The 26,388-nt window shown below is 50.0% G+C and overlaps 1 protein-coding gene across 5 annotated transcripts in view; it reads left to right on the top strand.

Moving 5' to 3' along the window:
- Cdc5 (cell division cycle protein 21) overlaps positions 1–26,388 on the top strand; it is a 322,395-nt gene that overhangs the window by 184,214 nt on the left and 111,793 nt on the right. For all 5 annotated transcript variants that reach the window (XM_037426347.2, XM_075894722.1, XM_075894721.1 and 2 more), the window contains exons 9-11: positions 796–973; positions 16,032–16,324; positions 26,019–26,216. In XM_037426347.2, coding sequence (XP_037282244.1) covers positions 796–973; positions 16,032–16,324; positions 26,019–26,216 — 669 coding nt within the window. The remainder of the gene's footprint in view (positions 1–795; positions 974–16,031; positions 16,325–26,018; positions 26,217–26,388) is intronic.

Below are 26,388 nucleotides of genomic sequence, written 5' to 3'. Positions count from 1 at the left end.
CTCTCCAGAGAAATCACCGTTGCGGTGGCTACGCTCAACAAAGCGCTTGCCTCATGGCCCTTGGATGCAAGGGTGTGAACGAGTGAGACACTTGTGCTATCGCCATACATGCCCACCTTTAAAGTCCTTTAAAAAAGTCCTTTAAAAAAAATAAAAAAATGTGCCTCCACCTCATTGCCCTCAGTCTCTCTAGGCCCTCATGTCTCAGCACCCCCACGAAACAACCGCCGGCACATGTACTATATGCGAACATTATGTGGGCACACTCTCCATCACAGCGGACAGAGATCGTCGGCACGCCCACCCCCCTTTTTTTACACTGTAGTCTTTATGCAAGCCATCTCTATTTATCTGTCCATGTGCACACCATGGACTGCATATTTCGCAGACCTTGGGAAGGTATGCCTGCAATGATGTAACATAATCTGCCAAATCTTAGAGGCACGGGGCAGTGAAATTGTTCAAACAGGAGAGAAACAAAATGTTCACTTTTTCAGAAGCCTCGTGGCTCTTGTTTTTGTGGTAAATGCCCTCTACATCTATATCCTTTAATATACTGCAATCTAGCATGAAGTTGGTCTTTTTCACATAACAGTCGAATACTTTGCCGTCACCTTACCTTGTGAGTGAAACTGAAACATATGTAATAATTTTGTAACAGAATTTTTTGGGGGAGGGGTCCAAAGCATGATTCTGTTATGCATCCAACGTTTTCTCACTGCTTTTATTGTTAGTGCAGTTGAATTTGGCCGGACGTGATAGGCATTATTTCCCCCATTGGTGCTCTTTGTACAGAGGGAGAGCAAGCAGCAGCTGCTCAAGGCACTGTCATCATTGCCGTCCCCAAAGAATGACTATGAAATAGTTGTGCCTGAGGAGGATCCCAGCATCCAGGAGCCTTCAACAGCAGGCACGTTCGTCGAAGACCAGGCGGACAAGGACGCTGCCAAGGAGCAGCAGAGGCTCGAAAAGTGTGAGCACCCCATTCACATCTGTTTTTATGACACAAGGATGGACAAGGATAATCTCGTATCAGTGTGCTTCAATTTCAGTATTCTCTAGTAAAAGTATGTTTGTTTCAAATTAAATACCCTCAAATCTTATTATAACAATGTTGCGCAAGAATATTTTTTTATATTCTAAAATTCATAATAAACAATACTTGTAGCGCTGTATCTCTGATAAAAGCATTCCACACTTAGTTTTTTACAACCAATAATTCATTTCAACCATCTTTGTTACATCGAAGTTAGAGTGTAATACTATTGCATACCTGCCAAATCTCACGGATTTCGACCATTTCGTATGTGGTTGGCAGGAAAATCTCCTGGAAATCGAAGTTCCTGCACATGATTTGGTCGCATTGGCAAAAATTAAACCCAGTCTAATCCATGCTTTTCGAAAAGCTATCCACATTTTCACAAAATTTATCCACACTGTCGCATTAAGAAAGGTAATGTACACTAGAATCTCGATGATTCGAATTCGCAAACATTTACTGTGTCCAGTAGGCCGCAATTCGCATGTTCGGACGATACCATCAAGCAATGGCTGAGAGCAACGTGCTGGAAGCTTTGGAAGGATGCGCCCAGCCGACCGAACCGCAATCACTCTTGACATTATCATGTATGGCGACGACGAAACTGACCGAACTTGGAAAAGTGCATGCACGCGCGTCAAACACTCGCCTAATCAAAGTGACGTTTCTTTCTGCAAACGCTACAGACTAGATCGTGACAGAAGCAATTATAGAGAGCAACAAGCAACTTAGTTTTGAAGGCGTGTGCGCGGCCGAAGCACACAAAATAAAAACGGAACTGTTGTTTGCCGCACCTGTTTTGAAAGAAACCGCAGTCGCTACGATGCGATCGGTAGCGACTTCGAGCTCCGAAGGTACATGGCTAACGCAGCAGTTTCTCCACAGTGCCGCCAATGCTCTCACTCTATTCCAGTGATGCACTTTTCGTTGATGTATTTAGCCTGACCGAAGTCTCTGCACCACCACATGTCTCTGTTGAAAGTTTAGCATGCCATTCTCTGTTATTTTCAAGAGAACTTAAAATTACAAGTAGCAAGGTTATCAATTTTATTCACGAGTCGCTACACGCACCGTAATGTAGCCACTGTGTGCGGCCAAGTGACAAGTTATCAGCAGTGCAAAAGTTTGGTACATCGCAAAAAATGTTGTGGGACTGCTAACACCTCTTGTAAAGACATTTGCACATCGTGGCACACATGTGTTTCACTCATAGGCCGTATTTAGGGTTCACAAGCGTCGAGTGGTAGGTTGCGATGTACTCGCGAGCGTCTATCACCAGCGTCATTATAGCTAGCGGTGACGCCTAGCAGTGAGGCTGGCTGGCGGCACTTGGCACATAAGCAGTTCTCCTTGGCGTGTCGCGGTGAACGCAGATGGTCACCTCTTGACACGGTCCCGCGAGTCGCACCTCGTGGGCCCCTAGCGGTGAGTGGTTCATTGGCGATGACGCTTTCGCATCACCTTATGTTCGTTGAATTGAGTTGGCTCTCAGTAATACGAAGTTCACGGGGATCGCCAAAAATTCTCAATTAAACAGAATTCTAACTAACCAATACAAATGAGGAATACATCTTTCAAAGCAGTTTACGAAAAATATTGGTGATTGCAATTTGCTTTTGTCTGCTAAATCTTGCAGCAGAAAGCAAGTCCCGCAGTCTGTGTATGTGCCCAAAAGCTTCCTGGGCGTTGCTCTCAGCAGCGAAAAACTGCTCCGCAAGGGCAAGGCCCTCGGCTACATCAGCAGCTCACGGTTGTGGCTCATCTGCAATATCGTCGTCGTCCACCTCAGTTTCTTGACTATCCTTTCTGGGCCAAACCATTTCAACGATCTCGGCGTCCGTCAACGCACCGCAGGTTTCTACGGCACTGTCAGTAGCAAGGTATTCTTCGAGAGCTGGCAAGAGACTGTCTAGTTCAACCTCACTTTTGTCTGCTTCTATCGCTGTACAAGACTAATCATCATCGGCAGGACTTGCAACAAAACAGCACGCCCTAACGCAATGGTCTCTTTCTTTACGTGACCCCACGCTCGTGCCAGCATACTTAAAGCGCTGAAAAGGCTCACCTCATATTAAGTGGAATTGTCCATACACAACAGCATCCGCTCATGAGAATGTTTCCCATAAACGTTCTTTATAATCCCCTGGTTCATAGGTTGTTACATTGATGTAGTGTTCGCTGGCAAGTAAGCGACAGGGATGGCACTCAACGGCAGCACATTTATGTGTGCACTACACTGGTTCACAAGCAGCAACACCTTGCATCTCGATAACACGAACTTGTGATCCAAATTCATCAGCCAATGCTTGAATGTATCTGCTGTCATCCACGGTTTCTTGTTAAACACGTAGTCTACAGGCAGCGTTTTCACTCTTGAAACATCTAGGCTTAGCGGCTTTACCGATTACGAGCAGGCTACATTGCTCAGAGTCCGTCATGTTGGCTGCCATCAGAATTAACACTCTTTCTTTACTCCGCTTATTTCCAGCACAGTCATTATCCTTAAAGATAAGCGTCTTCTCTGGCAACATTCTGTAAAAAAGTGCCGTCTGGTCTGTTTTGAAGATATCTTGCGGCTGATATTCAGCCAAGTATTCATGAAGCTTACCTTCTCTTCAATAGCACTTGTTGCCACGTTGACGGCAGCCCTTTCCCCATTCACGCTTTTAAACACCATATCATGGCGTTGCTTAAAGCGTGTAAGCCATTCATTGAACGAAACGAAGTTGCTCGATGCCTAGCATGGTCGCAAGCGATGAGGCTTTCGCTGCAACGATCTCGCTACTGAGCGGAAGTCGGTTGCTTCGGGCCTCCCGAATCCAGACGAGCACCGCTTGCTCTAACTCCAGGTGGGCACCAGTGCACATCCTCTTGCAAGATGTCTTGAACTGGTCATTTTCAACCGCATCCAGCACCGAGAGCTTGTTCTTGAGAATGTTTGACAGGTTGTTTGGCTTGATGCCGTAATTCCAGGTGATACCTTGCTTGGCGGTGCCTCCTAGTTATGCTTCTCTGAAAATTTTTACTTTCATTGCTGAGTCCAGCGTCCGCTAAGGCCCATGAGTTCCCATAGTCGTGACTGCACCTGAAATACACGTAGAGCTCCGTTGCACATGGAAAGTCCTCTCAGTGAGACTTACAAGACAAACGGTTAGGCTCAGAACGTGTTCAACGCATAGGCAGAAAAGGCCGCTTGCACAACTACCTTGTCCTTACACTCAAAGGTCCGACGTTGGATTCCGCACGCCGGAGTCTTTTTCTAGATTATTTTCCTTTCTTGCGATTTAATATGTATAGGTACACATAAATATACTGCCACCTGGCCATGAACTCCGGCAAGCACGAGCCCGCGTCCAGGAGAAACAAACGAGGAAGTCGTTTTTGAGACAGTGCGTGCTCTCGCCAAGGCTTTTTGGTTGTGTCGCGTCCCTGACCTGTGTCTTTGCGACTACGCGATATTCCTTGCCCGAAGTCCCTCTTTTTTCACCCGTGACAACTGGTGGGGTTGCTGGGTATTCTCAACCAATAATCCAAACCCCTCCTAGTAGCTCTGTACCTACAGTCACAACACCTGTCCACCCGGCCAGGTGGAAAATCCGAGAATTGTTCCCCGAGCGTGAATCTCTACCGGAGATGATGTCAACTGCACCACCCCAGAGCAGTACAGAAAATACTCCGATGGCTAATTACACGCTGCAGGAGCCACGAGTTCCGAAGGTGTTCTGTGGCTCCATGTTGGAGGATGTCGTGGACTGGTTAGCTAACTTTGAACGCGTTGCTACTTTCAACGAGTGGACCGACGCCAACAAGCTGCGGAATGTATATTTCAGCCTTGAGGATGGCGCTCGTACTTGGTACGAGAACCGCAAACCCTTCTCGTCCTGGACTGTGTTTTGCCGTTAGCTGCTGGCAAGTTACGCTGACCCCCATTGTTGTGAACCAGTAGAGCGGTCCATTCAATCACGCATTCAATCACGAAAGCGGGATGACGTACGTAGAGCACATGATGAGCCTTTTCCGTCGCGCTGACCCAGGTATGACAGAAGACAAGAAGTTGCGGCACCTAATGTGATGAGTTAAGGAGCAGCTCTTCGCTGGTCTCTTCCGAAGTCCCCTGAAAACTGTGGCAGAGTTTTAACTGAAGCTACGACGATGGAAAACATGCTGTAGCAGCGATCGGCTGTGTACGACCGCCATGTCAATGCTGCTTCACCGGTGGACCAGATTGGAGTTGCGGGGAGTAACGTCAGTCTCGAAGCTCTGTGCAACCTCATCCGATCGGTGGTATACGGCGAGCTGCAAAATATTCACTGCCTGCCTTCACCTGCTGCAGGATCCATCTTCAGCATCTCCTGAGGAGCGAAGTACAGCAGGCTCTGCAAGTCCCACTCTCCAGCGATTCTTCCCCTCCTGTACCGACGGAGCCTTGCCGTGTTTCCTATGCCGAGGCTGTGAGCTGTTACGTTCTTCCTGCAGTATGCGCCGACGCTGCAAGCCGTTATGCACCTCCACATTGTTCCGTGCTTCGAAATGTTTCAGGATGATGTTATACAGCCATCCAGTCCATGGAAGCCATCCAGTCCATGGTCATCGCTAGTCGCTCTCGTAATGATAAAGGACAACGTTGTCTTCCATCCATTTTCCTCTGCCAGGCATTGATGATTCACTAGACACACTACAGCGGGCAAGGTATTTTTCATCCATAGACTTAAGAAGCGAATACTGGCAGATTGAGGTTGATGAAAGGGACCGAGAAAAACTGCTTTTGTTACACCTAACGGCCTGTATGAATTCGAGGTGCTCCCCTTCGACCTATGTTCTGCGCCAGCAACATTTCAAAGAATGATGGGCCCTGCCTTACTGGTTTGAGGTAGAACGCCTGCCTTGTTTATCTCGATGATGTCGTCGTGTTTTCGGTCACCTTCGAGGAACACTTAAAGGGTCGGCTGGCTGTTTTAGAAGTGCTCCGCCTTGCGAACCTCACGCTGAAGCCAAAAAAATGCCACTTCAGCCATGAAGAACTTAAATTTCTGGGCCATGTTGTGAGCGCAGATGGTGTTTGACCTGACCCCGGCAAGACAAACGCCCTAGCTTCCTTTCCTGTTCCCCGTGACAAGAAAGCAGTACGTTGCTTCCTTGGCCTGTACGCCTACTATCGTCGCTTCATCGCCAATATTTCTAGAATTGCTGAGCCTATGACTCGTCTGACACGTGACGACGTACCATTCGTTTGGAATGAAGAACGGAACGCGGCTTTTATCGATCTACGTGAGTGTATGCAGGCACCTCCAGTTCTTGCTCACTTCGACGAGGATGGTGCCACCGAAGTTCATACTAACGTGAGCATTGTAGGTCTTGGCGTCGTGCATGTCCAACATCAAGAAGGCACCGAGCACGTGATAGCTTACGCCAGCCAAACCCTGTCTCGCGCCGAGATAAACTATTCCACTCTGGAGAAGGAGTGCCCAGCAGTAGTGTGGGCCACAATGAGATTCAGGCCTTACCTCTGCGGTCATCACTTCAAAGTAGTGACTGATCATCATTCATTGTGCTGGTTAGCCAATATACAAGACCCGTTTGGGCGTCTGGCATAATGGAGTCTTTGTTTGCAAGAATTTGACCTTATCATCGTCTATAAACCAGGCCGCAAGCACGAAGATGCTGATTCCTTGTCTCTTGCACCTAATGGAGTTTGTGATCCCAACAATGAGGATGACAGAGGCTTTCTCGGAGTCCTCACTGCAACAGACTTGATTGCACGACAACACGATGACGTCGATATTCGCGCTAACTTAGACAATCTAGAAGGGTGCAACACACCCGTACCTCGACACCTTTCTCGCAATCTCTCTTCGTTCTGCCTACGAAATGGTGTCTTGTACAAAACGAACTCGTACGGCAATGGGAAAGCCTACCCGCTAGTGGTTCCTTCTGACATGCGCGACAACATTTTTTTGGCCTGTCAGGACGAGCCCACATCCGGTCATCTAGGCTCTCTACAACTGTCGCCAGAGTTCAGCTGGCGTACTACTGGCCAAAACTTGCTACGTACGTCAAGCGATATGTGAAAAGCTGCCGTGAATGTCAACGCCGCGAACCTCCGCCACTGAAGCCTGCAGGCTTGCTGCAACCAATCACTCCACCAAGGGCACTGTTCGATCAAATCGGAATGGGTTTACTGGGGCCATTTCTTCTATTAACTACTGGTAACAAGTGGATAGTTATAGCGACTGATTATCTAACGAGATACGTCAAGACAAGAGCCCTCCAACAAGCTACAGCTTCTGATGTTGCCCAGTTTTTCGTCGATCAGATCATTCTTCGCCATGGTGCCCTGTTTTGTGTGATCACTGCTTGTGGAACAGCTCTCACGCCTCAGCTCATCGACGATGTATTCAAACTAAGCTTTACGAGCCATCGCAAGATGACGGCGTATCCCCCGCAGACTAACGGCTTGACGGAGCGACTTAACAAGACCATCGCTAATATGTTATTTATGTATGTGGACGTTCAGCACAAGACGTGGGATCAGGTCGTCCTCATACATAACATTCGAATATAACACTGCCATTCAAGAAACGACACGATTCACACCATTCCCTCTTGTCTACGGGCGTGAGGTCCAGGCCATGCTAGACACTATGTTGCCACACGATTACGGCGGGAACTCAACAGTTGGCGCCTGCATATTATGGTGACCCCGCTCCTAACTGCAGCGGACGATCACCGCGGGTTCACGCTTAGCGAGCCACAGGGCTGCTACTCCGTTCACTCGCGTGTAGCGCACCGCTCCGCGCGCGCTCAACTGATAAGGCGTTTAGCGCGGCGCGGCAAATAGACAGTGTTCTAATGTAACAGTACACAACACTTTATTGCCTCTGGCGGCACCCCGAACAACAGCACAACGTCCGCTCCCGGGACGCGGGTAGCAAAGGCACCCGCACGCGGACGTTCACAATAAGGGGAAAACCGCGAGCACGTCGCAGCTGGCAATGGCGAGCTTTGACACGCCGGTCGGGAAAAGGTCCCTCGCGGCTATGCTGCGCACTCTCACGATGGCCACTGGGCCTGGTCGCGAGTGTTAGGGCAAACCTCGTACGCGCTGGGCCTACGGCAAGTGCGGCTCGTTGTGGTACGACCACTTCAAGCACTAGGCACCACTGTGGGCTTAGCGTACGCTACCGAAGCTAGCACTCAAGTAAACACGCCTGCCGAGGTGCCCAAGGCCACCCCAGGCAGGCTGCAGTCCGGCGATTCCCAAAGGGGACGCGGACGAAGGAAAACGCGTGCTTACCCGGCGCCGACCAACGGAGAAGAGAGCGCTCTCTCGGCGCGCGCGTACCGCGCGCCGTGCCCGCACGTGGCGCCATCTATCGCCACGTGGTGTTAACAGGGCAGGAAAGCAAAAGGGTGTGGCCGTGTGGCGGAATGCCCGCGAAAATGGTCGCGGGCGCGCCTCAGATCCCCACATCATCAAACAACAACAAACTGTAGATGCACGCAGCTACAATCTTTGCCATCGACAGGTCGAATACCACCCAGGAGATCTAGTTTGGGTATGGACTCCGGTTAGTTGCCAAGGGTCGTGTGAAAAGCTCCTTAGTCACTACTATGGACCTTACAAAGTAGTGTCTGGCGTCAGTGACATGAACTGTGAGGTGGTCCCGGACAGAACTATGTCGCCCCAGCGTCGAAAGCACTACCCAGAGATTGTTCACGTTGTATGGCTCAAGCCGTACTTCATGTATTAGTGTGACCGTGCCTCGGCCTTGTTCCTTTGTTATTGTTTTTTTCTCTTCAGTGTGCCCACAGTGTGCACGTTTGGTTTACTTCTTCTTATGCACTATCATTTGCGAGCATCGGGGCGATGCTTTTTTTTCAGTGGGGTAATAATGCCACCTGGCCATGAACTGCGGCGAGCACGAGCCTGCATCCAGGAGAAACAAACAAGGAAGTCGTTTTTAGGACAGTGCGTGCTCTCGCCGCGGCTTTTTGGTTGTCACGTCACTGACCTGCGTATCTGCGAATGCGTGGTATTCCTTGCTCGAAGTCCCTCTTTTTCACACGTGACAATACGGTGAGTGACGGCGACGCCGGCGGCAAAATCCTGCCAAGAGTGTCCCTATAATTGCTATCGCCATAAAAAAAAAAAAAAGACCGCGGCACGCTGCGCGGGTTTGCCAAGTAGGGGGGGGGGGGGCGATTTGGCAAGGGATAAGGCTTTGCACCGATTATGGCGTCACTAGCCTGGCTTCGGCCGCGTGTGGCTCAACATGGCACCTGTGATCCCGTCCTTATCGACTACACTTAACAGTTTTTTGTCGGGAAAAGCGTCATTGTCATCCAACTTGCTACAGATACCGCGTTTGCTGTCAGTGCGCTGTCACTCGTAAGCTTAATGTGTTTTCATGGTTATTGATCTCTCGACCGCGAATGCAAACTTCGTATCACGCATGCTGTTCTTGGTTCAGTGCTTGATGCGATCTTTTCGACACCAGATCTTCACCTCTTGGACAAACTTTCTGCAACAACATGCGGAATGGCAGGCTAGGCCTATTCAGCGTTGGTTACATTTCGGTAGCGGTTGCGTGCTATCCAAGTTTTGCTTTGGTATGTAGTTAGCGGAACTTCTTGCGGTGACAGCATGTGGCAGGAAGAGATACGTATCGTTAATGAAAACAAAAGTGGCGTGTAGCTCTTGAATGGTGGTTCGAGATTCAATTGCGATGTCCTCAAATCAGGTGCACGCCCGTGAAATGGAATGGTTGGCATCTTTCAGCACGTGAAATTCGCTACATGATTCGACATAATTTCTGTGTAATGCGCAGGATGGTTATCTGAGAAGCAGTCAGCGGATTTCCACAATTGTGTTTTCTTCTGTTACCCCCCCCAAACCCTCTTTTGGCATTCATTTCATTGGAAACGTGTGACTTTCAATGTTCATTTTTTGTTGTTTTTGTTTAACACTCAGAAATTTTAATGGTTGTAAGCACAACGCATCACATGCTTCGATTTTTGGACACACGAGGCTGCATGCTCAACACGTTAGGCGCAAGTGCGGCCCTTGAAAAAAGGTTGTTTTGGTTATAATGCGTACAGCTTATAGTGCAGATATTCGTGACTCCCGCAACCTATGTTATAAGCGGTCTACACTGTATAATGGAATTTAGAACGTAACGAAGTTATTTTTGTGGCATATGTGACTTTGCTATAACGAGGCTTCAGTATATATGACAAAGTTAGAAAATTGTCATTAATAGGTCAAACAAGAAGCACTTAAGCATACTGAAGCTATTTCATAAGCACAGACAATGTCGTTTCGATTGGAGAAGCAACCTACACTGCCTATAAATGCAATGAATTTAAACTGCACTCCAACCCCTTGATTGGCACTTGCCATATTTAAGTAAAATTGCCTCGTTGATTGGTGTACATACATGCTAGTGCGCACTTGCCATATTTGAGTAAAATTGCCTTGTTGATTGGTGTACATGCATGCTAGTGCTAAGGAAATTAGTTTTAGCCTTAAGGAAGACAAGTGTGCTTGTCGAAACAACGGCTTAATCCCTCTCTATAGATTTTTTTCATCGTAAGCTTTCATCTTTCCCTTCCTGTCGTTTCTCGTGTATTGGTGTAAACGACAGAGCCAGAATTTTTGAGGAGGGGAAATCGCGCTCAATCAGGCGTCCCGGAAAAGTAACGAAACCGAGCACTGCACTGACGCATCCTCTGTTGTGAAACTCCGCTGGTGGAGAAGGAAAAATGTACGTGCCGCTCTAACTCGCTCTCGTTCAAGGCCACTTCATGCGGATCTGTCGTTCATGCTTCACGCCCAAGTGGGTGTGTTTCTGAACATTGTGCGGTTTCGACGAGGCAAGCACTTCACCATGCTCTTGGAGTGAACGGACACAGCAGACGTGGTCGGTACAAACCAAACAAGATACATTTATTGAACTACGTTTATAACGATAATATCGTCTGCCGAATGATACATCAATCACGATCAACCCACTAAGACATCCTTACACACAATTTCCACACACTTCAAAACATGACAAACACGCAATAACACATCCTAGACGGCATCACCAACGCTTGACTTACCACGTGGGCCCACCCGGCGCGCAGGCCCGCGGCGCCACGTGCCGAGGACCCACGCTAGAGACAACCGTTCACGGCAGCCGCCACGCGTCGAAGAGAGTCTCTCAACTCTCACTCACCACCAAGGCTCGCTTCCGTCAGGGGTCACTGCCGGCGCTACCCCATGATGATGATGACGTTAGTGGTGCTCAACACGAATACGCCACCTATTGCTTGGCGGTCGTCACCCTAAATTCGGCTTTGCGCCGAGACGCATGTGCCACACGGCGCAAACAGCTTTACAGGGGGTTACAGCACCCCCACATTTTCCCAACCTTAAATCAAACCATATCCTGAAAACAAAAGGTAAGCTACACAAGCTTTAAAAAAAAATGACATCACATGTCCATAATGTCTTTGCACAACGACACCACCGCCGGTCGACACTACTGCACTGTCCAGCTCGACTTCACCTCAGTACCGGCCCCGCAACATCAACGTTGCCGTCGGCGCGACGAACTGTCGCTAGTGCCTACACGGCTTCCAATTGGGACCAGCACTCACGAGGGCGCCGGACTGCAGGCAGTTGCGCAGGTCTCAGGCGTCTCCATCGCCCGACCTCACGACCGCATTCCTGGCCAGCGGCGCTGACGATGTGCACAAGACAGCCGACCATGGATCACATCACTTCCGCTGCTTATATTCCAAACACTCGAAACAAGGGACCAGGGCCTAGGAAAGGGAGCTTCGGGCTTTTCGCCCATGTGGTACGATGGTCAGTACGGCTAGCTAATACATCGGCGGGGGCCGAGACGCCCATCAAAATGAAACAAAAATCACTTTTTCTAACTCCTGCATCGCAAGATAAAAAAAAGTGAGGGAAGCAGAGCGCAACACCTCAACGCCACGATCCACCTAGTTGTGCCACGTGCGACAGGCGGCTGCGCAGAGCCTCAGGCCTAATGAGTCGCTCGGCAACAACCGGCATCCACCCAGCACCCAGCATAGGCGCAGAAGAGGCAGCCACGAGGAGGCATCCACTCTGTGAGGTGGCCCTATTGCTCACCGCACACAACACCTTACCGAGCGATCGGCGTCCGTCGACCCGGGCGGTGTCACAATGCCCCGGCGTGGAGCCGCAATACAAGACAGCAACGACGCCCGGCTCCCTGAGCCGAAAGAGATAGAAGAAGCTATTTACAGAAAATCGGACCACCCACGAGGCTTCCGTACTCGCTCGCTTCAGGCCTGGCCTAGAAACCGCGTGCTCTAGGTTTTGCTCACCCCAGGATGCTGACCGCATGGCTCGCGTCCCAATTCAACAACGGTTTTGAAAACTAACGCCAATAAAAAGAACAACACTTGCGAGCAAAAAAAAATAAAAACTCTACCTGCCGACAAATTCAAACACGTCACAAATACCGATCTCCTCGCTCTCAACAAAGCACACGACCGACGCTAGCAAAGAAGTTCCCCTAGGCCTACTCTATCCCAGCTCTAACAAAAGCTTGTACCGAATCGCAAAAACTGTCGTCCGATACTCCAAGGGCTCCACATTGGGCAGCCAGTGTGGTGTCTCGACTAGGCGAGCGAGCGCCACCACCACGCTCTTAGAGTGAAAGGACGCAGTAGACACGGTCGGCACAAACCAAACAATACACATTTGACTAATTTATAACGACGATATCATCCGCCGAATGATACATCAATTGTAATTAACCCGCTACCATACAAGCAACATAACACAGTAACACACTAAACACACAATAACATACCCAAGGCGGCATTTCCAACGCTTGACTTACCACGTGGCCCCCCCCCCAGGTGCGCAGGCCCGCGGTGCCATGCGCCGAGGACCTACGCTAGAAACAACCGTTCGCGGCAACCGCCATGCGCAGAAGAGACTCGCTCAACTCTCGCCCGCCACCAAGGCTCGCTTCCGCCAGAGGTCATTGCCGGCGCTACCCCATGATGATGATGACGATTGTGGTGCTCAAGGCAAATACAACGCCACCTATCGCCCGGCGGTCTTCACCCGAAATGCGGCTTTGGGGCAGGACACGTGCACCACACGGCACAAACAACTTTACAGGGGGTGTCAGCAACCCCACAACGTCTTTGCCTGTTCCAAATTTCAATGCGATAGCCTTAAAGAGTTAGTTTCGCAGAAATTGGTTGAGTCATTGGCGTCATTGGTTGTGAGTGAAAAATTGATGCTTTTTGTGACCGCAAAATCAAGATAAAATAAAATGAGCAGGCACGTTTACCTTTGCCAAACTATCCAAAGTATCTGTCCTTGCATGCTTTCCGCACTTCACAGTCAGGTCCAGTTCATACTGTGTGTGTGTGTGTGTATGTGTGTGTGTGTATGTGTGTTTGTGTGTGTGACAGAGAGAGAGAGAACAGGTGACATGTAGTTCATAGAGTGCGGAAAGAGTGAAGGCATGGTCTGCTAACAATATTGGCCTCTTCCCTTTGTTCAGGAGAACTTCGCCACCAAGCTCACCCCATGAGGGCTGCCTGTCTATGTCACTGTTCAAAGAGGGCTTCTCGAAAACATAGTTCACAAGACAACAGCTCTTGGTCATTCCTTGAAATAGGCCTCCCAACCTCGGCAAGAGGGCGCTGCACCGCGCGTTTTGGCTGCCTTTCTAGCGAAAACCGCTCGCTTAGGACCCCGCTCTCACCTTCTGCCTGTGCTGTATCAGCACGTTCACGCGCTCTGCACAGGCTGTTGTCTGGTCGCCCTGCACGTGCAGTGTCACCTGTGACTTGCTTTGAAGGTTTAAAAACATTGTAAAAACGTTTTCTCAGTGTGATTCTTATCAGAACCGAGAGCAATTCATTGACAACCTTTGCGGGACCAAGCAAGTCATACTGATGTCCGTGAGCGAGTGCTATCTACTTGTTGATGGTGAACAGCCGCCTTTTTATGATATAAAAAGTGATGTGACAGCGCGCGTTCTGTATGTATGCTACCAGTAAAACGCGTACTATTTGCTGTGGCATTCGTGTCTTCTTCGAGCGTTCGGCAAACCACCACCATGCTTTCGCGTGCATTAGTATATAGCATTCAAATTCTGATTGCTTGAATTCCAAGTTTGTCACGCGGCTCTAAATTGATGAGGAGGTCAGAGTGAAGAGACTTAACTTACCTCTGCTCTTTTGAGTCCCTGGCACCATTTCAATGCGGAGTGTTCAGTTTCATAAAGGTTTCAGTTTTGCCGAGGTTTTTATCGGATATTAACAAGAATGTATCGTAAGTTCAATGACACCTTGGATTTTTTCACAGCAACTTTGAAAGTGTAAAGATGCATACAAGAAAAAGTATTTTATGTCCACTTCGCCGCGCATGTTTAATTTCCGATAATATTCACGTCTAATCATGCAGCATGTTCAATGATTCGAATGTCGATTTGGTTGTTTTGACAGCTCTCTTGGTCTTCTTCATATCATACAATACTCACTACGATCGAGCATGCTTTTAGTTACGCAGAGATTCGCCCTTGATAGCTGCATCGAATTTTGTGAAACCATCGAACATTTTATATCTGCTTTGGTTTTTTATTCAACTCGTTTTCATAGTGCCAGCTGTATATCGCCCACGGCTCGAGCGCATGCGAGGTTATAATATTTTACGTGCCAAAACCATCATACCATAGGAGGCACGCCTGATGTGAGACTCCAAATTGATTCCGGCCACCTGAGCTTCTTTTTTTTCTTTTTAACATGCACCTAGATCTATTTGAGGTGTAAGATGCGACAACAACGGACAGAGGGGGCACACACACCGAGCGTCACTTCTGTTTACATTGAGCGCCATACCACCGTACACGTGAAATATGCAACACCAGTCTTCCATTCTCGCACCAAAATCTTAACGCATTGTTACTTCATTTTGCTCCCATGGAAACGTAGCTAGCGTATGCAGGAATCGAACTCATGACTTTGATCCTAGCATCACAATGCCTCAGCACGAACCCGGCGTATAAATCTGTTTACCCTGAGTGGCGACGAGAGGTCTATAGCTGTTAGCTGAATAAAACACTTGCAGGGCTCACAAACGGTATTTTACTAGTGGTGTATTAAGCTAGCAAGCTGCGGTTTTGGAAAGCCAGAGCCCAATGACATAATGTACAGTGGTTGTCTATTGCGATAGTTTCTGTTTACAAACGTGATTCCTTTTAGTATGAGTCCAGCCATCGCGTGTCTTTCAGTTAATATTTTGTAGTACTGTGCACAACTAAAATATAGACCGCGAAGTATTGGCAAACTGCCATAATCCACTCTTCACGCCTGTGCTTCTCGCACTGCTTGCATTGGAAACGGTAGAACTTGAAGGGCAGTTTTCAGGCCTTCGTCATGTTTTAACTTTTGTAGCAGCTAACAACGCAAAAGCAGTTCATGCCGGCTTTTCAGGATGACAAAGGAGCGGTGCCCACATAGCGCGAAATGCGAGATAAGCGTTCCAAGGAACACGTTTATCGTGCGCGCAATGGGAAAACCCAGCAAGCGTTAGCCCGTCCGAGCGACCGGTGCTTTGCCCTCTTTCCGCTAGGGCGGCCAACGGCGCTGCAAGAACTTGAGACTATGGCGCGAGTCAATGCTTCCAACCTCACTGGGCCACTAAAAACTTTTATTGCGTTGTCCTTGCATGATGCCTAGCTGCTGTTGCATATCGGCACAACGCACTTCCACCACATCCCGAAGAACTACTGGTCGAAATGCTCAAAGCACTCTCCTTCGTATCAGTTTTTGTCTTTTGTAAGCAGGGCAATCGACGCTTTTTTTAATGTAGGCACACAGGTGTCTCATATAAAGACGTTTGATTGTATGTGCAAGGGGTTCTGCAACTCTTGGAAATGGTGAACTGTGTTCATTGTGACACATCGTCTTTTGTGTGCACACTCAGTGGAAGCGGAGCGGAAGCTGCAGTCTCATGCCGTTCAGCGTGGCCTTCCTCGGCCGCTGGACGTCAACGCTTCGGTGCTGCGGCCTGCGCACACGGAGCCCCCGCTGACGGAGCTGCAAAAGGCCGAGGAGCTCATCAAGCAGGAGATGCTAGTGATGCAGCATCACGACGCCCTGCACAACCCGACCGAGGCCCAGCAGTGGAGCCGCAAGGGAGCGGGCGACGAGGCTGCCCACCTGGCATACCTCGAGCGCCACCCATACCAAAAGTACAGCCAGGACGAGCTGGACGCTGTGAGCACCCACTCTTCAGTGCTGGCATTTGGCTAGACTAGCTTGTCCTGTGCGAGGCGAAGCACACACCAGAGGAGCATTACATATACCAGTGTTACACGGGCCAATTTCGGAATTCTTCATCGCATTTAACACTTTCCTTTTTGTAGGAAAATGAGCAATTTTTCGGTGGTCTAGTAAACAATTTTTTTGCTGCTACACCAAATGCTTTATATTACAATGTATAGTATCAATTTGTAGTAGAACAGTTGTGCTTTCTAATGATATTATTTACAAGCAAACATCTATTAACAATTTTCTGAAGAAAAATACTTAACTCTTTCCTTACCGCCAGGAAAAGACCCGTTTTCATGTGGTGCAGAAAAAAAAGTTTATCGTTATATAATGTAGCGGCCGGGAATGTCGGCTGCCGGAGGCAGCGAGAAAGGAGACGTGAAGCTGGTTTGGAGTTGCAGGGCAAGACTGTTTATTTCCACTCCGTGCGAGTGACGAGAGTTCCCCTCGACGAGGGAGAGAAGGAGGCACCCCCGCGTTCTTCTACAAGAAAGAGGAAAAGGGGGCCCCCGAGCGAGCAGACGTAGCATGCCGCCGGTGCTAATCCCCGGAGCCGGCCCCGACAACACGTTGTTCCCCGAACACGGAGGAGGAGGCGCTGGCGCCGCGAGTAGGCGCGCTGTCGACGGCCGGCTGCAGACGGGATAGAAAAGAATGTGGTGGTGCTGAGCAGCTTCCGCTACAAAGGCTCCCCCCCTAGATTGCGGAGCTTTTAAAGAAGGACAGCAGTTACGGGCTGAATAGTGAAAGGTCACAGTCCAATGGTTAGCACTGAAATCATACGTGAGAGGCTGCTTGAATGGAAACCTCAATATGAGCAGGCTTGGCGCGGTCCACGGCGACGACTTCTCGTTTCCCCCGCACGTCGATTGCGATGGTTTTGTTAGTACGTCCCAAAACTTTGAATGGGCCATCGTACGGCAGAGTAAGGGGCGGCTTCGTTGCGTCGTGTCGCACGAACACATGGGTAGCAGAGTCCATGTCAGGAAAAGTGAAAACTTTTCTGTTGCGGGCGATGCGAGGTGCTGTTGGCCTGAGTTGCGCGAGCCATGCGCGCAGCTTCTCGATGTGATCGGAGGCTGTTGGGGCGGAAGGTGTCTGGTCGGAGAAGAATTCTCCCGGGAGGCGCACTGTTGAGCCGTAGACCATTTCCGCTGCACTGAAGCCGAGGTCTTCCTTCACCGTTGAGCGTAGGCCAAGAAGAACGAGCAGGAGCTTCTCCACCCAGTGCTGGTGGTCGAGTTTCGCTGCCAGTGCGGCTTTGAGTTGCCGGTGGAAGCACTCAATCATTCCGTTGCTGGCGGGGTGGTAGGCGGTTGTATGCTGCAGCTTCGTGCCGAGGAGCGTTGAAAGTGCGGGAAAGAGGTTGCTCTGGAATTGCCGTCCCCGGTCAGTTGTTATGCGGACGGGGCAGCCAAAGCAGGACACCCATGTTTGAATGAAGGCCTGCGCGACGGTCTCAGCTGATATGTCCGCAATTGGTATAGCTTCGGGCCACCGGCTGTACCTGTTGATGCATGTGAGCAGGTACCTAAATCCTTGGCAGGGCGGTAGTGGTCCCACGAGGTCGAGGTGAACGTGGTCAAACCGCGACTCAGGAGTCCGAAATTCCTGTAGTGCAGCCCGATTGCGGCGAGTCACTTTCACTTGCTGACACGTTTCACATGTCCGAGCCCATCGTCGCACGTCCGCGTTGACTCCGGGCCAAACGAAGCGTTGCGTTATCAGCCGCTGGGTGGCGCGGACACCTGGGTGGCTGATGGAGTGGAAAGTGTTGAATACCACTCGGCGAAAGTTCAGTGGGACGAAAGGTCGTGGTGCTGCCTGGGAGGTATCGCAGGCTATCGTGCTCTGGACGTAGGGAAGTGCAACCTCCGAGAGCACGAGTGAAGATCCCCCTCCCTTCAGTCTTGTCAACTCGGGGTGGTCCTGCTGAGCTGCGGCCATAGCTTCGAAGTCCAGGACTTCTGTGCCGGAAGCATTGACGCGAGACAAGGCGTCAGCTGCTTCGTTTTCGACCCCGGGAACGTGGCGGATGTCTGTAGAAAACTCGGAGATGAATGAGAGCTGACGGATCTCTCGTTCTGAGTAAGAGGAACTGTTGTTGTTGAATACGTAGGTGAGGGGCTTGTGGTCTGTCAAGATGTAGAACTCACGGCCTTCGAGGAAGTAGCGGAAATGCTTAATGGAACAATAGATTGCGAGCATCTCCCTTCCAAAAGTGCTGTACCGTGCTTCTGCAGGCTTCAGACGTTTCGAAAAGAAGCCCAGTGGCTTCCACTGGGCGCCCTCCTGTTGCTGCAGCACTGCTCCGACCGATGTGGAGGAAGCGTCCACCATGAGGCGTGTAGAAGCTTCAGGCCGTGGATGAATGAGGAGGGTAGCCGCGGCTAGCTCGTCCTTAGCTTTCTGGAAAGCGTTCTGGTGTTCGTCAGACCAACAAAATTCTGGTGCCTTTTGGTCGTCTCGGCGCAGCAGGTCGGTCAATGGCTGGAGCACTCGAGCACAAGACGGAATGAACCGTCGGTGGAAGTTTAAGAGCCCGAGGAACTCCCTCAGCTTGCGAAAAGATGTTGGAGCTGGAAACTTCTTGACGGATTCCACCCTCGATTCCAATGGCATAATGCCTTCAGCAGTGATGTGGTGGCCGAGGAAGTTGAGCGCCTCTACTCCAAACACGCACTTTTGAGGTTTCAACACCAGACCGTGCTCATCCAGACGCTGAAAGAGCTGGCGGAGGTGCTCTTCGTGCTCCGCAGGCATTCTGCTGGCCACCAAAATGTCATCCAGGTAGACAAAGATGAAAGGAAGACCCCGGGTGACCTCATCCATGAACCTTTGAAAGGTCTGTGCGGCATTTTTCAAGCCGTAGGGCATGCGGACAAACTCAAACAGGCCGAACGGAGTTGTTATGGCTGTTTTTGGTATGTCCTGCGGTTCGACGAAGATTTGGTGATATGCCGCTACAAGGTCGATCTTGCTGTATATTTTCGTACCTGCCAGCCGCGCGCTGAAATCGTGAATGTGTGGCAGAGGATACTGGTCCGGCGTTGTCGATGCGTTCAAGGCTCTGTAATCACCACACGGGCGCCAATCGTCGTCCTTAGGCACCATGTGTAGCGGTGATGAATGGTTGCTAGACGAAGGGCGAACAATTCCCAGCTGTAGCATATGCTCGAACTCCCTGCGTGCAGCTTGAAGCCTTTTGCTGGACAGCCGTCGTGGCCGGGTGGTGACTGGCGGCCCAGTGGTGACGATGTGGTGAGTCACGTTATGTTTCACCGGCTGTTCCGTGTTGCGGGGCTTGGTGAGCGAGGGGAATTCGGCCAGGACGTGGTGGTAGGCTGATACTGGCTGGAAGGCGCAGATGCCAGATGAGCAGATGTTTGACTCCAAACCACGTACTTTGAGGGATGTGTTGTTATCCTTGAGGCAACGGTCACGTACGCTCACATCCAGGTTGAAGTGGCTGAGAAAATCTGCTCCGAGTATGGCGAAATTAACATCCGCCACCACGAAGACCCAGCGAAACAGGCGCCTGAGTCCGACGTCTATTGTCAGCGAGCGGAAGCCGTACGTAGCGATGGCAGTGTTGTTCACTGCCTGCAGCGACGATGTGTTCTTGCTACGTCGGCGATCCTCGGGGCTTGCCGGGACAATAGAGATTTCGGCTCCCGTGTCGACTAGCAGGTGCGAGTTGCTTACCCAGTCGACTACGAAAAACAGGCGGCTGGGTGGAGGGCCGATGTCGTAAGCCGCCGTTAACGACTGGCCGGAGCGTTTCCCGGAAACGAGCAAGGTTGAGTGCAGCGGCTCGCACCCGTGCCGAAACGACGGTGGTACCAGCAAACTCCGTCCTGTGTATCTCGTGCATGGCTTCTCTGGGAAGAGCTTGGGTGTCTTGAAGGGGATCGGTTGCGTCGTTGCTCGTCCTGTTGGGGAGCGCCAGACAGCACAAGTTTCTGCATGGTCTCGGTAAGGTGTTGCAGTCTCCTCAAGGCGCGACAGTCGATCTGGTTGCTCATGTGTTCTTGCAGCAGCTATGGGCGCAAAGGTTGGAGTTGAGTATTCCGTGATGCGATCGGCAAGTTGCGCTAGTCGATCAAGGGACGTCTCATTTGAACCCGCGAGAACCACGCGCACCGACTGGGGGAGCCGTTGCAGGAAAAGTTCACGAAGAAGTGGGAGCTGGCCATCCTGACGCGCGTGCACACCGAGTAGTTGCCGCATACGGTGCAGCAGTTGGGAAGGTCGTTGGTCGCCCAGCTCTTCACGACCCAAGAGCTGCTGCAGTCTGCTTTCTTCAGGCGCCTCGAGGCGGTCCAGCACCGTCTTTTTGAGGGTGTCATATTCTTCTTGCGCGGGGGGTGAAACCAAAATGTCGTCGATAGCGTCGGCGATTTCGAGGGGCAGGGCTGCGACGACGTGAAGGTATTTTGTCGACTGCGAGGTGATGTGCCGAAGCTGAAAACGGGCCTCCACTTGGCTGAAACAAACTCTTGGATTTTTCGGCCAAAAATTTGCTAGCTTCAGTTCTGTGGCGATGACCGCAGGCGTGGAGGCAGCAGCGTTGTCGTCGGAGCTCATCGCGGCGGGTTCGTTGAAGCGTTCGGGTCACCAATTTTGTAGCGGCCGGGAATGTCGGCTGCCGGAGGCAGCGAGAAAGGAGACGTGAAGCTGGTTTGGAGTTGCAGGGCAAGACTGTTTATTTCCACTCCGTACGAGTGACGAGAAAGAGAAGGAAGCACCCCCGCGTTCTTCTACAAGAAAGAGGAAAAGGGGGCCCCCGAGCGAGCAGACGTAGCATGCCGCCGGTGCTAATCCCCGGAGCCGGCCCCGACAACACGTTGTTCCCCGAACAAGGAGGAGGAGGCGCTGGCGCCGCGAGTAGGCGCGCTGTCGACGGCCGGCTGCAGACAGGATAGAAAGGAATGCGGTGGTGCTGAGCAGCTTCCGCTACAACAACAATGTTTTTTTTTGTTAATTGTAATACACCAAAATGTAGACAAATAAATGCGCTTTTTAATGATATAAATACAAAACATGTGTTTGCAACACAATAGCAGAAAGAAAATCCCAAACAACAAATTTTTCGCAACTACCGCAAAAAAAATGTGGAAAAGTAAGCATGGTGGGCACAAATATCTCAGTAAAAAAAATTCAAGATATGCGTTTTGTGGCATATTCACATAGCTAACTATCCTAAAAGTTTCAACAGTACACATAAAAAATTGTTAGCACAGCAGAAAAAAAAGTTAGCACTTGTGATTACGGGACAATTTTCTGAGGGTGCAAGAAAAAAAATTTTATCCGCAGATAAAAAATATTATAGATGTTCTGCAGCCCATGAAAATGTAGAGGAATGAATGGTCTATTTATTTCAATAAATTTAGAACAAGTTTTTACACAGTAAGAATAAAAAAATAACAAACAAAAAATTCTCAAGGACACAAGTTTTTTTTTTTTTTTTCAAAAAAAGTGGGTGTAACAAGCGAAAAGATGGCAATACAAATTCTGAATATACATTGGTTAGGTAGTAGTTACTTCTAAAGACCACAGAGGTTACAAGAGTACACGTAAACAACTGTGAGACCACACAAAAATGTTATCCCTTGTGGTGGCGGTGCCACTCACCAAAGCAGTCTCTGGTCGCGATGAAGCACATGTAAACGCCACACGTTTCACAAAAGACGCTCGTCTTGTGCTCAACCTTGCGGCTCGCATAGCAGAGCTTGCAGTTGCGCCTCGTTTCCATCACTTTTGGCTTGTGCGCAGACTGTCGAGGGGGAGGGGCGCTGCCAAAACCTGTGGCTTCAATTCCCAGTAGCTGCTTCACAAGCTCCATTCGGAAGGCAAGCTGGTCGTAACGAGGCGCTCGGTGCAGTTCTGGAATTTCGGGGTGCTCTCTCCTATGGGCCTCAAAAATAATAAAACTGTTCACAACAGCGATGTCGATTCAGTAGAAGAACAAAGTTTTCCACCACCTGACGCACTTCGTCAACACATTGTGCGATGCGATGAGCTGGTCTGACCTGTCTACTCCAAGCATGCCTGCATTATATTCTTCAATTAGTCTTTGTTTCCTAATTGGGACCTTCTTCCATTGGCCAGCGGCCTTTCGTTTCCGTGTTGCAGTCACATGGCTGTTCGCAGTATGGGCAGTGCTCATCATGTGCACTGCGCGTCTGTCCTTCCATTGAAAGTACAGGACGCCTTGATGCCGCAGCCAGCGAACATCTCCCCTCTTGGCCTTTTTCTCCCATGTGGAGTCCTTCAATTCCGCAGGGAACGTGCGACGATCCTTCCGTGTCGTTCCACAAGCAAGAGTCTTCTGCTCCAGGAGGTGTTAAAAAAGAGACGTGGACGTGTAAAAATTGTCCATGAATAGTGTGTATCTCTGGTCAAAATACATTTCACGCAGGCTAGTCACGACATCAAATGCGAGTCCATTTACGCTCGGTGTCTCACGCTTCCCGGTGTAGACACTAAACTGCACTGTGTAGCCCGAATTGGAGTCTGCGAGGACCCACAGCTTGTATCCCCACTTGACAACCTTGTCGCGAAGATACTGTCGTATTCCCAAACGGCCTTTAGATTTCACCATTCTTTCGTCGACGGAAATGTTACGGTCTGGCTGGAAATGGAGCGCAGATGCATCATTGATGTGCCGAAGCAAAAAAGCAATTCGGTGCAGCTTGCCGTCTGTAGCGGGATTGGTAGCTTCATGATCCGTCACGCTCAGCATACCGAGGAAGGAGAAAAAACGTTTTCTTGGCATTACCCCACGTGGGATTAGCCCAGAAAACAACTCTGCTGTGCTCCAATAGAGGTGCAGGCGAGGCAGTTGCACTATCCCCATGTAGATGAGGAGTCCGATGAACTTCATCATTTCATCTGGGGAAACATTTTTCCACGATCCGTCGCGTTCCGAGTACGTTGGTTTCTCTAGAATGTGCGCCCAGGCGTATTTATTTGTGTTCTCGCACATCGCTGTGACGAGTTCCGTTGTGAAAAACGGCAAGAAAAAATCCAGGGCTCGAAGAAACCGACTAGCGCTGCTCCGTCGCGCCATGCCCAGATCGACTCCCGGTTTCCGTCTTGGACAAAACTGCACGCGCTGTGCAGCGGGAAGCATTGAATCGCGCCCATAGGACGTAGAGACCCTGCGGATAGAGATAATAACTGTGACAACACGCTGGGTCCCCTCGCGGGCGCTCAACAACGCGATAAATCCCGTAAAAAAAACTCACCGTCGAGCTGACGAAGACGTTCCCGGTGTGTTGAGGGCCTCATCGCTGTCGGTGCTAAACTCCGATGATAGGGAATTTTCTTCAGGGCCACTGCTACCACTTTCATCCGAAAAATCTACTGTAACAACACTAGAATAACGAGAAATACGACGATTCCTTTCAGACCCAGCGCGCGACGACGACGCCATGGCTGCCGCTATCGCCAGACGCTCGCTTATCTTCCAAGCAAGGTCAAAAATCACCGGGTCTCCGGAAACCAAAACCGAAACTGACACGGGTTGTGTGCTTCCTGAGCTTCATTTCAGATGGCGCCTCATGTCCATACGGCGCGTTGGGGCACGGGAATCTCAACTTGAACCCATCGATCAGATTGACCGAAATTGAATAGGCGCGGTAAGGAAAGAGTTAATGAAAAAATAATTTGTAAGAAAAAAAAGAAAGCTCTGTAAAAATATTGATGCTGCTTTGCACCAACACAACCTAAAAAAATTTACAAATATACTTTTCAAAGAAGAAGGCTGTATACAACATTACTGCAAATATGAACTTTCTATCTATACAAGTTAATTTCACACAAAAATGTGTTAGCCATAGTGGCTATCATGCCCCACCGCACAGAGCAGTTGCGAGATGTGGTGAAGCACAAGTTGGTGGAGCATGTCTTGCAGTAAACCTTGGTTTTTTGTTCAATTTTCCATTCTTGATAGCACAGCTTGCAGTTCCTGTATTTTTGTTGCTTCTGAATTTAACAGTGTAACCCGATTTGGAGTCCTCCAAAACCCACCATTTATATCCCCATTTGATAGTTTGTCCCGCATGTACTACAGTCGAACCTCGATATATCAAACGGCGCGGTGATCGCGAAATAGTTCGATATATCCAGAATTCGATATAAAAAAATCACGAAAAAATGTGTCAACAGCTTGCTGAAAACAACCAACGAACCGTTCAAGCGTGGTGCAGTTATTACTCACTTGAAGATTCAAACATAGTATTTATTGTGTTGGTTTAATATATTGAAAAAGAGTAGCCTGCTTTTTGTTGGCCATGGCGTGTTTGACGACTGCGTCCTCAATATAGTCCAGGCGATCCATAAGTGATAGGCCGGTGCCTTCAATCGCGGTGCAGTGGCGGCGCACAAGGGCCAAGGCAGCTACGACCTCAGCTGATGTCGGGAGCGGGGCACCATCAGCGCTTGCGGGATCCACCTCGGCAGAGTCTTCATTTGGCTGCTCAGCAGTAGCTTCGGCGACAATCTCTACATCCGTGAGCTCCGCCGTTCGGAGTTAGGCCTGTCGCGCACCACAGTGCACGACAGGCCTAACTCCAAACGCACGAACACTGCGAGCACAACGACCGATGCCTGCCGATGTTACGGGGGAGGAGCTTGCAACAAGTGCGCAGTGTGCCGTTGACACCATAGAGACTGCAACGACTGCAAGCTGCAAGGCTGCGGCGTGAGTCCGGGTGTAAAGCGCGCACATGGCGCGCTCACCTGACTGCTTTCCCTTTCCCGGCGGCAGCGCGGGCCGCGACCGAGACAGTCGTCTGCGTCCTTTCCCTCCTATACTTTCCTCCTCAATCTTTACCTCCCACTCCCCCTTTCCCCACGCGAAGCCGTGTCGGTGCCCTCGTATTGAAAGAAAATAACAGCTCCGCGCTTTTCTCTTGACTTTCCTCATTCAAGAACCCCTACCGCAAGGTTGCGGCGCGCGTACGCCACTACGTTAAAGTGGCGCTCTCGGCGCCATCGATGTGTGCACCATTCGTGCACACATCTCCCGTTGCTCTACCGCTACGCCCGGTAGAACGCCCGCCGCTCTACCGCTACTTTCGAGAGTTACGCGAAAGCTCGCCGCCTGTCAATGGAGCGCGGGCGGTTTGGGGTGGCTGAGTTCAATATATCCATCATATGTGAAACTTTGTTCGAAATAAAAAATCAATAATGCGTGCGATTTCCCGCGTGATATAGGAACCGTTCGATATAGGCAATAATTCGATATATCGGTGTTCGGTATATTGAGGTTTGACTGTACTGAATTGCACATCTACCTTCGGATATTACCATTCTCGTCAAGAGGCCCCAATGAGATTGTAAAAATTGAGCGGATGAGGCGTTGATGTACTTCAGCTTGCCATGGGATGCAACTGTTGTCATGTTGCCCCATCCCGGCTCCACCACTGAGTGCTACTTAATCCAGACAGACACCAGCCAAATCGCGATCGTCTTGATCCTCGTCGAAGTCCCTGGTTGAAGACCCTGGTTGAAGACCCTGGTGCGGCTCGCTTGTACAACCATGCCAATGGCAGCTGTTGAAGAGTGTTCTGAAATTGCCGCCAGCTTTGTTGCACTTTCAGTGGCTTACACAATGTCGGCATGATTTTTCCAGGCCCATGAGGTCCTTCAGGCCGAGATGGATGTGGTGAAGAAGGGCATGGGCCACGGGGAGCTCAGCTTGGAGGCCTACTGCCAGGTGTGGGACGAGTGCCTGGCGCAAGTGCTCTTTCTGCCTGCTCAGAACCGCTACACCCGGGCCAACCTGGCCTCCAAAAAGGACCGCATAGAATCACTTGACAAACGCCTCGAGGTGAGCCTGTCTTTGTATTGTCGCACTTTATTCCTGTCACAGAGTTCAGAAGGACTGCATAAAACTGCTTAAGTGGCACGTGCTACTCGCACACTATGCATTGAGAAAACTCACCAAAATTGAAATGCATTATGTGAAGCAAATGCGTATTGAGGGATGAGAACAAATTAAG

Source organism: Rhipicephalus microplus, chromosome 5 (assembly GCF_043290135.1).
Source record: "Rhipicephalus microplus isolate Deutch F79 chromosome 5, USDA_Rmic, whole genome shotgun sequence".
Taxonomy (NCBI): Eukaryota; Metazoa; Arthropoda; class Arachnida; order Ixodida; family Ixodidae; genus Rhipicephalus; species Rhipicephalus microplus.
The sequence above is the reverse complement of the archived record's forward strand: the minus strand, read 5'-3'. Positions and strand labels throughout refer to the sequence as shown.